Raw genomic sequence first — 14,140 nt, forward strand, 5'->3', positions numbered from 1 at the left:
TATATAAAATGATGAGAGGCATTGATCGTGTGGATTGTCAGAGGCTTTTTCCCAGGGCTGAAATGGCTAGCACGAGAGGGCACAGTTTTAAGGTGCTTGGAAGCAGGTACAGAGGAGATGTCAGGGGTAAGTTTTTTACACACGGAGTGGTGAATGTGTGGAATGGGCTGCCGGCAACGGTGGTGGAGGCAGATACGACAGGGTCTTTCAAGAGACTTTTGGATAGGTACATGGAGCTTAGAAAACTAGAGGTCTATGGGTAAACCTAGTAATTTCTAAGGTAAGGACATGTTTGGCACAGCTTTGTGGGTCAAAGGGCCTGTATTGTGCTGTAGGTTTTCTATGTTTCTATGAACACTCCAACCAGTTGATCAGAACGGGTCTTAAGTACTTGGCCAGGTACCTTGTTGGGCCAGATGCTTTTCGATTGTTCACCCTCCTGAAGGATGCTTTCACATCAGCTGCAGAGACTAATATTGTACCGATTTGTGAAGAAAACATGCTAGAGCAACAAGCCTTTATTTCCATTACGAACAAAACCAAAATCAGTCGCCTTACACTAACATCTTTACATCAGACACCGTCTCTTAAAGTGAACACAGCTCAATGATGCTGTTTGTGAATTATGTAGAACAGTGTTGACTATGAACAATATGTGTCATCTGCCACCCATTACATTACCCCAGTATTCACCAAAACCAGCACTGGGAGTCTGTCTGTGGCTCATACGAGCCACCCAGCTCAGGTCCTACATGCCTTGGTTGGAGTAACAGCGGATACCCGTGGCTCGTTCAGGGACGTGCTGATACACACATGGTCACGTTGTGATGCAGGTGTATGGTGGTGGGACCATCCAGATCTTGGTGGGCCAGTTTAAGGAGATCTATAGAAATACATTCAGGTTTACCCTTCCTATCTGCAATAAAAATCTTTTTGCTCTATTCCAAAACATGGGAAATCGTAGGGAGCTTAAGGGAGTGTGAACGTGCATCATGGCGGACAAAAACGATCGACATAGAATGTAGGTCAACTGGAGTGATGGGAGGTAGGAATGGGTGTAAGGGAACTGCGTTTACTGAGGAGGGTGGAATGTTGCTGAAACACCAATCAGGCGGCTGTGACATTAGGAATAAAATCAGCCGGCACCCGTAGTGACTGCCCGTACATCAGCTCAGCTGCAGAGGACTACAGATCCTCTTTTGGAGCTGTTATGAGCCCAAACAGGACCCACAGGAGATGATCACTCATCCATCAGGAAAGTCCTCAGAGCAACCTTAAGGAACGGTGAAACTGCTCACACAGTCCATTGGACTGCGGGTGAAGTGCAGTGGTGTGATGCAATTTAACACTGAAATTCTGGGTCAGAGGTCCACAATCAGAAGAGATATTAGATAGGGTGCTGAACTGAGAGAACCAGGTTTTGATGAATGTCTGGGCCATGTCTGCAGCTACTGTCAACGCTAAAGGGACAACTTCTGGCCACCTGGTGTACAGTCTACCATGGTAAGGAAATTTGTGAGATGCTGGGAGGCAGAGGTTGGACCAACCAGGTCCACGTTGATGTGGTCAAATCACACTCCATGGACCTCAAGAGGTGCCTGACATACTGGTTAATTTTCGGCCACTGACACACAACAGACCGCACTCCAACCTTGCACATCAAAGCCTTCTCACACAAACTTTAAAGCAACCAGTTTCTGTGAAGCCTTCTCACAAGAGGCCATGAATGGAGTTAAAAACAGTTTACCTCCAGTTTTCAGGCACTATGTGGCAAGGGCAAACAGTTAAGATATTGCATAGGAGGGAAACTTCTGTATCCCTGAACGATGTCAGCCAACCACAGGTCAGTGACTGCTGTCCTGTCAGCTTGGACCTCTGAGTTGGTAGCTTGGTCAGCTGCCATGGTCAAGATGTGTATGGCCGTGAGAGGCAATCAGCCACTGCATCATTTTCCCCTTCGATGTGCTGTGTCAGTCATGAATTCTGAAATGTGACCCACTTGTGGAAGTGTGATTCTTGACCCCCATGCTTTGTGACTGAAGTGGAAAGTGTGGGTTTGGTAAGGTTTTGGAATTCGCCCAGAAGGCGAGTGAATTCACATGTGGTGGTGCATGCCCTAGACAGAGTTTTGGGAAACTTACTGGAGGAAAACGATAACAACCCAAAATCCTTTGTGTCCACAAGCTAGCCATTCTTAAAATCGACTTACAGTCCTTTGGTGCACAGGAAATCTGCGCTGAACAGAGTTCTAGCAACTTCAGCAAAGACAAAGTCCCATGTGTAGCATTGTTCACTGAAGCAGACCGTCACAAGTTGTGTCCAAAAGTCCGGATCCTGCTGCTGTTGTCAACCTCCAGAAGGGCCCCTCACTCTCTGCCTTATAATCAATGGGCGATGCTGGCAGCACACTCACTTGAGCACAGGAAATGTCACTCTGAAAGGGTGTCTGTGATGAACAGTAGACATCCCTGGCAGCTGGAACCCACGGTGTTCACAGACCTCTGAGGTCCCGATGCATTGGCGCTGTCGAAGCTGCAAGGCAGTCACCACTTCTTGCTGTTTATGCCGAAGTGTGCATGGTAAAAACATAGACCTGGCTCTGTCTGTTCCGGAGCCACTGGCACGAGTCTGCTGGAGGCTCTGCTGCCAGGGACTATTGAGACAGGGAAAAGAGGAGGGATGATTCATCTCTGCCTAGCTGACTGTAGACTGCCAGTCATTTTAGCAAGCTCCCTATAGTCCTTCACGGGTTACTAGCGAGGGCTATGCAAATATGATCAGGCATTTGTTGCATAGAGTTCTTTAAAAATAAAACAAGGATGATGATTGCCCAGAAAAGATAGCATGTGGTCAATAGTACTGAAGGCCTAGTGTCACATACAGACTTAAACAGTCCAAAAGTCCGCAATAGGTGAGTTTTCAGGGTGATATATCTATCGCGTGCAGGCAGGCTTTCTAGTAGACTCACCACTCTGGCTGCAGTGGAACTATTCAGCGATGCTACGACGTAGTAAAATTTGGCCTTGTCCGTGTTAATTTCTCTCAGCGCAGACAGGGCTTCCGCCTGTGCAAACCATGTAGTAATGTGCTGCTCCCAAAATTCCGACATCCTCAAAGAGACTGTCTTGGTTGATGTGACGTTGCGAATCTCTGGAATCGTCTGACAGCGTCAGGGTCACCAATGTAGGATTTTGTGAATAAAACACGCGAGTCATTTTTCTGTGCGTAACAAAAGCCACAGCCCTTTACTTCCATTACGAACAAACCAAAAACAGCCACCTTACACTGACGTCATTACGTCAGACATTGTCTCTCAGAGTGAACACAACAACTGTCACAAAAACTGTGGGTCAACTGTCTAAGAAAAATAACAGATGGCTTGAGTTGCAAAAATAGATTGAGGTGCTTTTATTTACAAAAATAGTGGAAAAACAAAAACTTGGACGTCCACATCAAAACAAGAAAAAAAAGAAAAAAAAACGATATATGTACAGCTTACAATTGTCACCTGTCTGGTTAACAGCCACCCTCAGACTAAACACAAAAAAAACCCAACGCCTTGGTAACCCCAGGCTTATACCTGCTAAACCCCTCCCCCTAGACCAACCAAAAGCTAATTAATCCAATTATCTTCCATTTCACACAATCTGAAACTCTGCCAGTTCTCACAATAAACACTTATACCTCATTAGAGGATTCACCATTTCCCAATTAAATAACTTAAATAAACCCCAAAACTTTACCAGAAGATGAATAATTAGGTAACATCACCCTTGACCCAGTTAAAGACGGTATCCTCCACCATCAGCACACCTGTGCAGGTTGCTGCTGCCTCGATATGAGACAGCTCCATGCAGCAGCTCTGGATCAGACCCAGTCACTGTGGAGGAGAGAAACGTCAGATTATCACGACACTTTGGCAAAACACTTATTGGAAAGATGAATATGAATAAATTGACCTGAGAAAATTAAACTGTGACATAGTGTGTTTCTTTTTTTCATAGCTATTACTGCTGGGGATGAGTGTAAAATTGTGACTGTTGATTTATTGTGATGTGTGCACTCACCACAATAACAGAGGGGAATAATGTGTGTGGATGGCTCTTTGAGTGTCTTACTGGGTGTGCCATGTGCAGTCCATAATCAGTGACGGGCCTTCATCACAACAACTCAATGGTGGTGTTTGTGAATTATGTAGAGCAGTTTCTATTCTGAACAATATGTGTCATCTGTCACCCAAAACCCTACAGAATCACAGGGTTGTTGGGGCCTTGGGAATTCGTGAAGGTGCCTCCATGTTTTATCGGTCAAAGCGAGCATTGAGCTGATCTGGGAGAGAAACCTTGTAGTCACATAGAGAGTATCACTTGGTTTCACTTTGTAGGAGGTGATGCCATTCACACCCTGCCACAGCTGTCGAGCATCCTTCATGATTACAGTTTGGTCCAGAATTACCACCTCACAAGTGAGATGGCTTTCCGAAGCTGGTACCTGGACCACTTGTATTTTAGTTGGTCACTGGACATGAATGCCAGTGACCTAGCCCCCAGCATATTGCGGATCTCTTGGTTCATCTAGGGGTTTTGGTTGGGGAAAGACTCAAAATGATTTTGTGGGGGCACACTTGTCTACGACTGACTTTATAAAGTCTGTGACAACTGTGATGTACTCAGATCCTCTGATGAGCCCTTGAACGTGGACCAATGCACCGGATCGAAGCAATCTGTAGCTGCTCCTCTCCCTCCTGCAATCCTTTCCTCAACGCTCCTTCTGATCAGCTGCCAAATGTCTCAACCCGTTGAGTATAGTTCTGGATCAGCAGGTATTGTGGACTGTTAGTTGTTATACACTAACCCTAACCAAAGCATACTTTTATTTCATTTACGGTACATTACATGACAGTACAATAAATTCTCCAGAACATAGAAGAATGCAGAGTGGGAAGAGACCGTGCAGTCTACAATGCCTGGGTGGAGTATGATGGCAAATAACATCCATATCCCTCCATTCTCTGTCTATCCAAAAACCTCCTGAAGACCACTATCATATCTGCCGCCACCACAACTCATCCCAGGCACCTGACACTCTCTGTGTTCAAATAAATTTCCCCTAAACACCCTCTTTAAACTTCATCTCTCTCACCCTAAAGCAGGGGTTCCCAAAACCATTAAGAAAGGGGTCTGCGGAAAGCCCTGCATTTAAAGTTCTGCTCGCTGGTATTTGACATTTCTTCTCCGGGGGGGAAAAAGACTCTTTCTACCCTGTCTCCGCTTCTCATTAATTTAATAAACTTCTATCAGTTTTCCTGATGCTCCAGAGAAAATAATCCAAGCAAGTCTGCCCGACCTCTTTGGTATAGCTCATACCTTTTAATCCATGCAATATCCAAGTGAACCTGTTCTGTAGCCTCTCCGAAGCCTCCACATCCTTCCTGTAACAGGGTGACCAGAACTGCAAGTGCGGTCGAGCCCAAGCTTTATCCAACTAAAACATGACTCTGGCCACACACGTAGCTCACCGTTTGGTCCCCCACTCTGGATCCCTTGGCTGACATACTGGTGTAATGAGTGAGCCAGATACAAAGCCCCTCCAAGAGGACCACAACCTTGTCATAGGGTTTGGCGGCTTGCCTGCCTCAATGTTGGCTGGAGTCAGGGCTTTATGCTTTGGCTCTTGGTAGAGTCACCCATGCCAAACAGGTCAAAGGGTAGAGACCATCATTCCTCCAGGTTTCGAGGGGTTCAACTCAGGGCCAACAACCCTGATTGGCCAAACAGAACTATTACAGGAACAGCAATGAAGAATCCTTCTACATCTGAGAGTGAGGATATTCCAGAGTCTCCACCTGGGGCTTGCATGACTGACAGTAGTGGAAACTGAGCCACTGACATGATGAAAGAAGCCCTGAACACCACCAAAGATGGAAGACATTCTTTGCTGCCCTAAACGCTAGCAGCGTGGCGGGCAGCAGAGAGAGTGAGAGAGAGAGAGAGAGAATAGATACGAGGTCATTACTTAATATGAGGGATTAACTCAACAGCTAAAATCATTACAGCTTCAATCAACCACCCAAAGAGAACAGACATTAAAAAAAACACTTTTAATTCAAATTAAAAAAAACTTTGCAATGAAAACTATGCAGTAAGCAATATTCCATGTTCAATAAACTGATCATTTCAATTGACAACGGAATCATGAGAGTCATTTTGGATTTGAATCATTGCTCCAGGAGTTCAGTCCATGTGTCGTATCAAGGCACAGCTGATGGGTTTGATCTCAGTTTATTTATTATTCCACTGCCCAGAATTCCAGCTGTCAGAGACAGATAATGACTTCCCCTTCCACTTGTCCATCCTGTAAATAGTCCTCTGCTTCACTTGCTGTATTGTCCTCTGTGTCTTCCACCAAACTCATTGGAGCTGTGACATAACGGTAGTTGGCAGTGTCTGAAACAGCTGGGGCTTCCATATTGTCCGAACTTGGTTGGTTCTCTTGCCAGCAGGCAATACTGCAATCAGGATTGCACTCGGAGGCGCCTGCCCCATTCGGTAGGTTCATGTAGAAATGCTGGTGCTGCTCTGCGACTGGGGAAAGGCCCTGGAAGATGCTTTCCAGTGACTCTTTCAAAGACTCAAAAGTAGGCCTGTGCTTGGGTTCAACATGCCAGCAGCTGCACATCAGGTGGTACCTGTCTCAACAGAAAGGTAAAAGGTCCTCATTAATCAGAGATGCCTCCTTTCACAATCCCATGAAATATCTCCACGGTTGCATGAGAATACCCATTCATCCACGGTGCCCTCCAAAGGAGTCCCATTTCCCTCTTAATCCCTCCCCCCTATTTACTTACCTGTTGTTATGGTACCAGCCTCAACCACTTTCTCTGCCAGTTCATTCCTTGTACCCTCCACTCTCTGAATGAAGTTGCCCCTCAGGCCCCTTTCAATTCCTTCCCCTCTCACGTTAAACCAAAGCCCTTGAGATCTTAGTCCCATTCCCTGTGCTTTCCTGCCGTGTCCAGCCTGCCCGATCACTCCTTGTAACTCTGGCCTTTGAGTCCGAGCAGGATCCTTGTAAATCTTCTCGGCACTCTCTCCAGTCTAATGACATCTTTCCTGTAACAGTGCGACTAAAACTATTAAGTATACATGGTGTGTTCTCACAAATGCTTTGTACAACTGCGACATATGTTCCAGTTCCTATAGTTGGTGCCTTGACTGTTGAACACCAGGTGTGCCCAGATGCCTCCTTCAGCACCTAGTCTACCTGGTTTTCAGCAAACTATGTACCAGTCAGTGTCTTTCCGCACTCCGTCATTCCATCAGATCCAGTCGAACCTGCACCTCCTTTAACAGTTCAATATTCTTTAGCCAATAAAAAAGGAGCTTAATTTTGAAAGTTTCTGTAGGATCCCAACCTTAGACATTGAGCAGAGTATTCTGCATTTTTGCAACCTTTCCTATGAGCAATCACCCCAAAGATCATCTTTGAAATATTTGGCATTAATTTTAAGTTTCACTTGCTCTGTGCTCTCACCAGAGGAAACAACTGCCCTGTGCCTTTCTATCCCTTTAGGTCCTGTAATCATATCAAGCTCTGCCGATGAGTCACCTGCTAATCTTCACCCAGGTCGCCACTGTGCAATCAGTTTCAAGTATTAAACCGAGCAATGGTACTTTATAACGGTTTAATACTTGCTTTTTGATCCATGGCATTCTGATGAAAGATGGCTTCTTCTCCCCATTACAGTTCCACTTCAACGTGACTATGCCAGTGTACTCCTGACCAGGTTTTCTCATTGCCCCCTCCATAGACTGCTAGAAATCTACAGCACTGTTGCCTCCACCCTAACTCCAATTGTCTGGTTCACCCATCAACCTTGTCTCCTAGTTGTACCTCAGTTTTAAAATGATCCTCCTTTTGTGAACAATCCATGGTCTACCCTTACCCTTACGTATTTCTACAAACTCCTCCGGAGCTGGCTATCTGTGTCTTTTTGTATGGTCTGCTCTGCAGGGCATGTCCCACAGACACTCCATTTAACAACACTACACAGACAGAAAAAGTACTATGTGGCACCGTTAAACCATTTGGTCTCACTCTCTCCAAGGTATTCCCTTTGTTCTGTTCACTTCAAAAACAGCTTCTATCCGTCTAAGACTTTTGAACGGACCTGTTCAATCTACCTCCACAAGGTCCTTGTGCTTTTTCTGTCTACGTGTATCAGGTTGGCATGAATCAAAAAGCAAGTCACGCATATAAACCTGTATGAAGTACCATTGCTCTGAAACATTAATACTGCGTTCTGTATTCTTTATTTTTCCTTTTGTACAATGTGAGGGTGGCAAGACGGAGATACATCCCTACCAAAGGAGGTGTAAGACACTCCTTCCCTCCACTAACTTGCACATCACCTTTGGGCAAGGTGTAGCACCTACTTAGCCACATCCCCCCCACTCCCCCACCCCGATCAGGGTCGAGTGAAGCCGTGGGAGCAGGTGATGGATGGTCTTTTGAGCAGCTGGTGCATATCACAAGTCCTGGTTATGTGACCACTGATGCCAGGCAGACAATCTCTGAAGAGTATCGATAATGGCTGGGGTTACCTGTCTTATAAAGGCACTGCCCAGAAGAAGCCAATGGCAAACCACTTCTGAAGAAAAATTTGCCAAGAACAATCATGGTCATGGAAAGACCCTGACCATCCATATCGTACAGTAAGGCAGTTAACGAACAAACACACTACCTTGATGTACTCGTGTTGGGAATGATCTGTCTGAACAGTTTTTACACAAAAACTTTCTACTGTACATTGCTGTATGTGACAATATTAAATCAATTAACTATCACCATCCCTCCCCATCTTCTCCGCAATTGAAAACAAGCTTGTTTTCCTCTTTCCCATTTCCCTAAATGCTGCAGACCCAAAACATTAACTATTTCTCTTTCCACAGATGCTGCCTGGCCCACTGAAATTCCTGTCTTTATTTAAAATCACTACATAATGGGAAGCCATTTGATTATAGTTATGGAATGATACAACAAAGAAATCAATCCTCCATGTCCTTATTTTCTCTCCTTTTAGAAGCTACCGTCATTGTTTCCTATTTTTAATGCACCAGGGTTGACTTCACAATATTAATTGGTTTCCTGCAAAAATGACCCATTCTAACACTTTATCATAGTTTGGTATCACACGGAAAGATTTGGCCCATTTATGGGAGGTCCATCAATTATACTGCCCCACTTTACAAAATAAATTCTTGTTGATCCTATTATTGGCTAATAGTAGTAGTAGTAATAATAATAATAATAATCATAATAATAATGATAATAATAAGTAAACCCAACCCCAAACTTTGTTCATAGCACTGCTAACCTCTCTAACCCAACAACTACTTACATCTCAACAAGGCTTTGAAAAGAGTGAAATATCCCAACGGGCTTCTTAGTACAATTACATTACACCGTGTTATGCCGTGTGACAAAGTAGGTGAGATCTAAGAAGATAAGGTTAAAGGAGCCTCTCGAAAGAAAATGAGGCCAAGAGGATTAGAGGAAAATTTGAAGCTTAGGGTCCTGGTCGTCAATGGAAGTGTAATTAAATCAAAGGGAGAATAGTGAGACCTACCAAAAGCTGAAAGAGTTGGATAGGGTGATCATGGAGAGAATGAGGAACTGAGGGCACAGCCTCGGAATAAAGGGAAATCCCTTTAAAGTTGAAATGAGGAGAGATTTCTCCAGCCAGGGAGAGGTGAATCTGTGGAATTTATTACAGAGGGCTGAGGAGACCAAGCTATTTGAGGCAGATATTGATAGTTCTTGATATCGAAGGAAGCTAAAGGTAGGAGAATGGGGTTGGGGATAAAATGGTGTTTCAGCAAAACAAAGTTGATTGGTGAAGCAGATTCGATGGGCCAAATGGCCTAATTCAGCTACTGTATTTTATGTTTCTCAGGGGGAGCTCTCAGGAGGTTACAAGGTTGGGGAAGGAGCAAGCCTCCATCACCATATTGTTTGATCAGGAGCTCGTGTAGGTCGGCAAATACAGGACGATGTGAGCTGGCAGTGTGTATAGGTTTCTGCCAAGAAATGTACTTACAACTTATCGCTGCAGTTTGGGGGTTGCTTCAATCTCTGCCCAGATATGAGGTAGTCATAGAGCTCAGCATTCTCAACCCCTGGGTACGGAGTCTGACCTCTTGATGCTATTTCCCACATGGTCACCCCGAATGACCACTGCAATAAAAATAAAGAACGGACAGTTAACTGCAGAAGGCGCATGCTCAGACCACACCAGCTTCATCAAACATTCCCCTGAGAAGGCTCAAGAGAGACTGCAGATGCTGGGAGCTGGAGCAACACACGAAATGCTGGAGGAACTCAGCAGGTCAGGCAACTTGTATAGAGGGAAGTGGACAGCCGATATTTCAGGTCGAGACCCTTCGTCTGCACTAAGGAAGGTTCTCAACCTGAAATGTTGACTGTCTGGTTTATTTCACCAATGAGAAGGCAGAGAGGGCAGGCCCGTGATGTGTCAGAGAAGGGGCGGTCCCACAGATCATCTGAATAAATAATCACCCAGGCCCGTACAGCCATCCAGGGAGATTGGCAGCCCGGAGGCTCAGGGGAATGTAGTGGCACGAGGGGATGAGATGGGATGGGATGCAGGGCCAGTGCGAGTGAACAGGACTGAGAGCTGGAGGAGGCTCAACAGCAGGAAGGGCATTCGTAGCAGTTTAAAGTCAGGACCTGAAATTAAAACATAGCTGCAAATCTTTCACCTGTTCTAACAAGTGTTTCCAGAACTGAATTGTTAACTGCTTTTCTCTCTACAGATGTCACCTTACCTCCCGGGTTTTTCCAACACTTTCTATTTTTGTTTTAAATCGTGATGCAGTGAGAAGGGTGTATATGTTCTGGTTTTAACTGTCTCCAAATGCACCACTCGAAGGCATTTAAAACAGGGAGCTTGGTGACTGACACCTTTGTCAGGTTACACCACCTGGGATGGTCTTTGGAGCTGACAAGCCCACTTCCTTAGTACTTCCTCTCACTTATCCAGTGAATAGTTAACATTATTACAAGGTTGCGAAGACAGGAGTGTTTCTTAACCACAAGATCATTGACAGCAAGATAAACAATTCCCAGCATGAGGACTTCTCTAATCAGACCACTCATAGTCCATACTTGATTGCTGAATATGGTGGTGAGGTTCTTCCCCATCTCAACATGTTCAGAGATTTGGTGGAAGTTAGCTGGCTCAGCAGGGAATCGGTACCAGAGTGAGCACGGACACTTGGATGAGTGCTGCCGCAACAACAACCTCCCGTAAATTCGTCGGTAAGAACTGTGGACCGATGCTGGAGAGGGTCAGCAGCTTTAAATTCCCGGTTATTAGCATAGTCATAGAATTAGAGAGCACTACAGCCCAGAAACAGGCCCTTCTGCCCATCTCGTCCATGCTGAACCGTCATTCTGCTTAGTCCTATCGACCTACAGCTGTACCTGGAGCACAGCCCCCTGAATACCCCTCCAATCCATGTACTTACCCAAACTTCATTTAAATGCTGCAGTCAACCCCACACCCAACACTTCACAGCTCGTTCCACGCTCTCACCACCTCCTTACTAAAGAGCTTCCCCCTCAGGTTCCCCTTAAACATTTCAACTCTCACCCTTAACCTGTAACCTCTAGTTCTAGTCTCATCCAAACTCGGTGGGAAAAGCTTGCTTGCATTTACCCCTCATCATTTTTTATACCTCAGATGCAGGGGCTGTCCTGTGCCAAGCAACTTAGATGCAATCCCAAGGAAGGCACGCCAGTGTCCTGACTTGCTTAGAGGGTTAAAGAGGTTCAGTATGTCACCAAACACGCCAACCGGCTTCTACAGGTGTCCTGCTGAAAGCATCCTGACTGGTTGTGTCATGGTCTGATACGGCAATTGAAATTCACAGGAACGCAGGAGGCTGCAGAGAGTAATGGAGTCAGTGCAATACACTGGGGCACCCCCTCCTCACCACGTGTACTATCTACATGAGACGTCCTTTCAGGAAGGCAACATCCATCATCAAGGATCCCCACCTCCCATGCCATGACACTTTGTCACAGCTTCCACTGGACAGGACGTCCAGTTGTCTGAAGTCCCACACTACCAAGTTCAGGAAAAGCTATTTCTCTTTAACCTCTCTATTCTTCAATCAACCCTAACCATTCCCTCAGTATAGGACACTTTGACCACTCATCACCTTGCACTACAATGGACTTGCTCTTTTTTTGTTCTAAATGTGCTCTTTCCTGTATACCTCGGGTTTATTTTTTCTCTTGTGAACGCTGCTTATCTGACGCTCTGCGCCTGTGACACACACAAAATGCTGGCAGAACTCGGCAGGCCAGGCACCATCTAGGAAAAGAGTACAGTCAACATTTCCGGCTGAGACCCTTCGGCAGGACTTTGGCCTGAAACGTCGACTGTACTCTTTTCCTAGATGCTGCCTGGCCTGCTGAGTTCCTCCAGCATTTTGTGTGTATTGCTCAGATTACCAGTATCTGCAGATTTTCTCTTCTCTGTGCCTGTGACGCTGCTGCAAATAAGTTTTTCATTGCACTAGTGTAGAAAATTACTTGTGCAGATGACAATAAACTCAATTTTGAATTAGTCTAAAAGGCCTTGAGAACTAAATGCAGTTTTCAGCCATTTTCTCTTCAGTTTTACTGAGAGTAGTTTATTTCTGGGTACCTGATTTTTTTAAAGGCCAGCTTGTTAGATGAGATACTTAGCTAGTCATTGTAACCATTGGAGGAGGATTGCAATGCGCCCACCTCTGCATTGCACTTTTAGCATAAGAAGAGGATAAATTTCTACACTGTAATCTGTTTGTGTCACGCTACTGCTTGTGGGATGTTGGCTGCTAACTGCATCTCACAGGCTGGCAGTTCCTTTGGGGCATGAGTAAGAGGCACAAATGCAAGTTTTCTCTGCCCATTTGACTCAGCAGCTTAACCTTGCCTATTCCCTCGCCCTACTGCAAGAGGGACGAGAGTGGCCTTACAGATCCCCTCTTCTTACTTTGTTTCACAATTTGAGAAACGCCCTTGAAACATTTCAAAATCAGGGAACAGGTCACAAAGTGTTCACAGGCAAAAACAGAGATTTTTTGATCCAGAAGGAGAGCTGAAGATCAGAGGAAGTAAGCAGAAAAGTGAAGCTGAGGCTGAGGTCAGATCAGCCACAATCATGTAGGCCTGCAGAGGAGGGCATATGGTCAAAGCCTCCTCCTGTTTATGACCTTAGAGGACACAGCCAAGGATTAGGTGTCAGACTGTACTTGAGCAATGTGACAGGTGTGGTCAATACATATACACACAGACTTTGTACATTACCACGTCACTGTAAACTGTGTAAACATTATCTGCCAAACTCTCCAGTGCAATCCATTTGACGGGCAGCTTGCTCATGCTCCCTTGTCTATAGTAATCTCCACTGTACAGCTTCCGAGATAAGCCAAAGTCGGCCACACACACATGCATGTCTTCGTCCAACCTAAAGGAAACATTAATAAGTACTCAGTAACTACCTGGCTGACTTTATTATGCTCTAGTTTCACAACGCACATAGACAGAGTTACCACTTAGTCATCAGATATAATTCAGTCCTACTTACAGAGCAGTAACTTCAGGCATTAAGTCCCAGTCTGAAGGAACGAAAAACAAATGCTTAGGCTGACACTTTGGAACACTATCAAGAAGGGGCTGACTTCTGGAGAAGATACTGTAAATCATTTAACGTGTCTGCTATTTCCCATGTTTTATTTTCAAGGATTCCTTTTTTTGTGATGAGAATAGATTATAAAGGCAAGGACGTCCTGCTGACTGCTAATTAGGCATTGGTCAGACCCCATTTGCAACATTGTAAGCAACTTTGGCCCCATCTCTAAGGATAATTGTGCTAGCCATGGACCAGTTCCAGACGAGGTTCACAAGAATGGCCACAGCTCAACAAAGGCTTAATGTTTGATGGCACAGGGCCTGCACTCAATGGAGTTCCGAAGGATGAAGGGAGAATCTCACTGCACCCTACCGGATGCTGACTGGCCTGGTTAGAGTGAACATAGAGAAGGATACTGCCATCAGTAGGAAAGTC

General features: G+C 45.2%; 1 protein-coding gene across 2 annotated transcripts in view; it reads right to left on the reverse strand.

Moving 5' to 3' along the window:
- Positions 1-6,102: 6,102 nt before the first annotated feature.
- tyro3 (TYRO3 protein tyrosine kinase) overlaps positions 6,103-14,140 on the reverse strand; it is a 108,350-nt gene continuing 100,312 nt past the window's right edge. For both annotated transcript variants that reach the window (XM_072265055.1, XM_072265046.1), the window contains 3 exons: positions 13,381-13,540; positions 10,100-10,236; positions 6,103-6,688 (listed from right to left, as the gene is read on the reverse strand). In XM_072265055.1, the coding sequence (XP_072121156.1) occupies positions 6,316-6,688; positions 10,100-10,236; positions 13,381-13,540 (670 nt within the window). In that variant the 3' untranslated portion in view covers positions 6,103-6,315. The remainder of the gene's footprint in view (positions 6,689-10,099; positions 10,237-13,380; positions 13,541-14,140) is intronic.

Source organism: Mobula birostris, chromosome 1, assembly GCF_030028105.1.
Source record: "Mobula birostris isolate sMobBir1 chromosome 1, sMobBir1.hap1, whole genome shotgun sequence".
NCBI lineage: Eukaryota > Metazoa > Chordata > Chondrichthyes > Myliobatiformes > Myliobatidae > Mobula > Mobula birostris.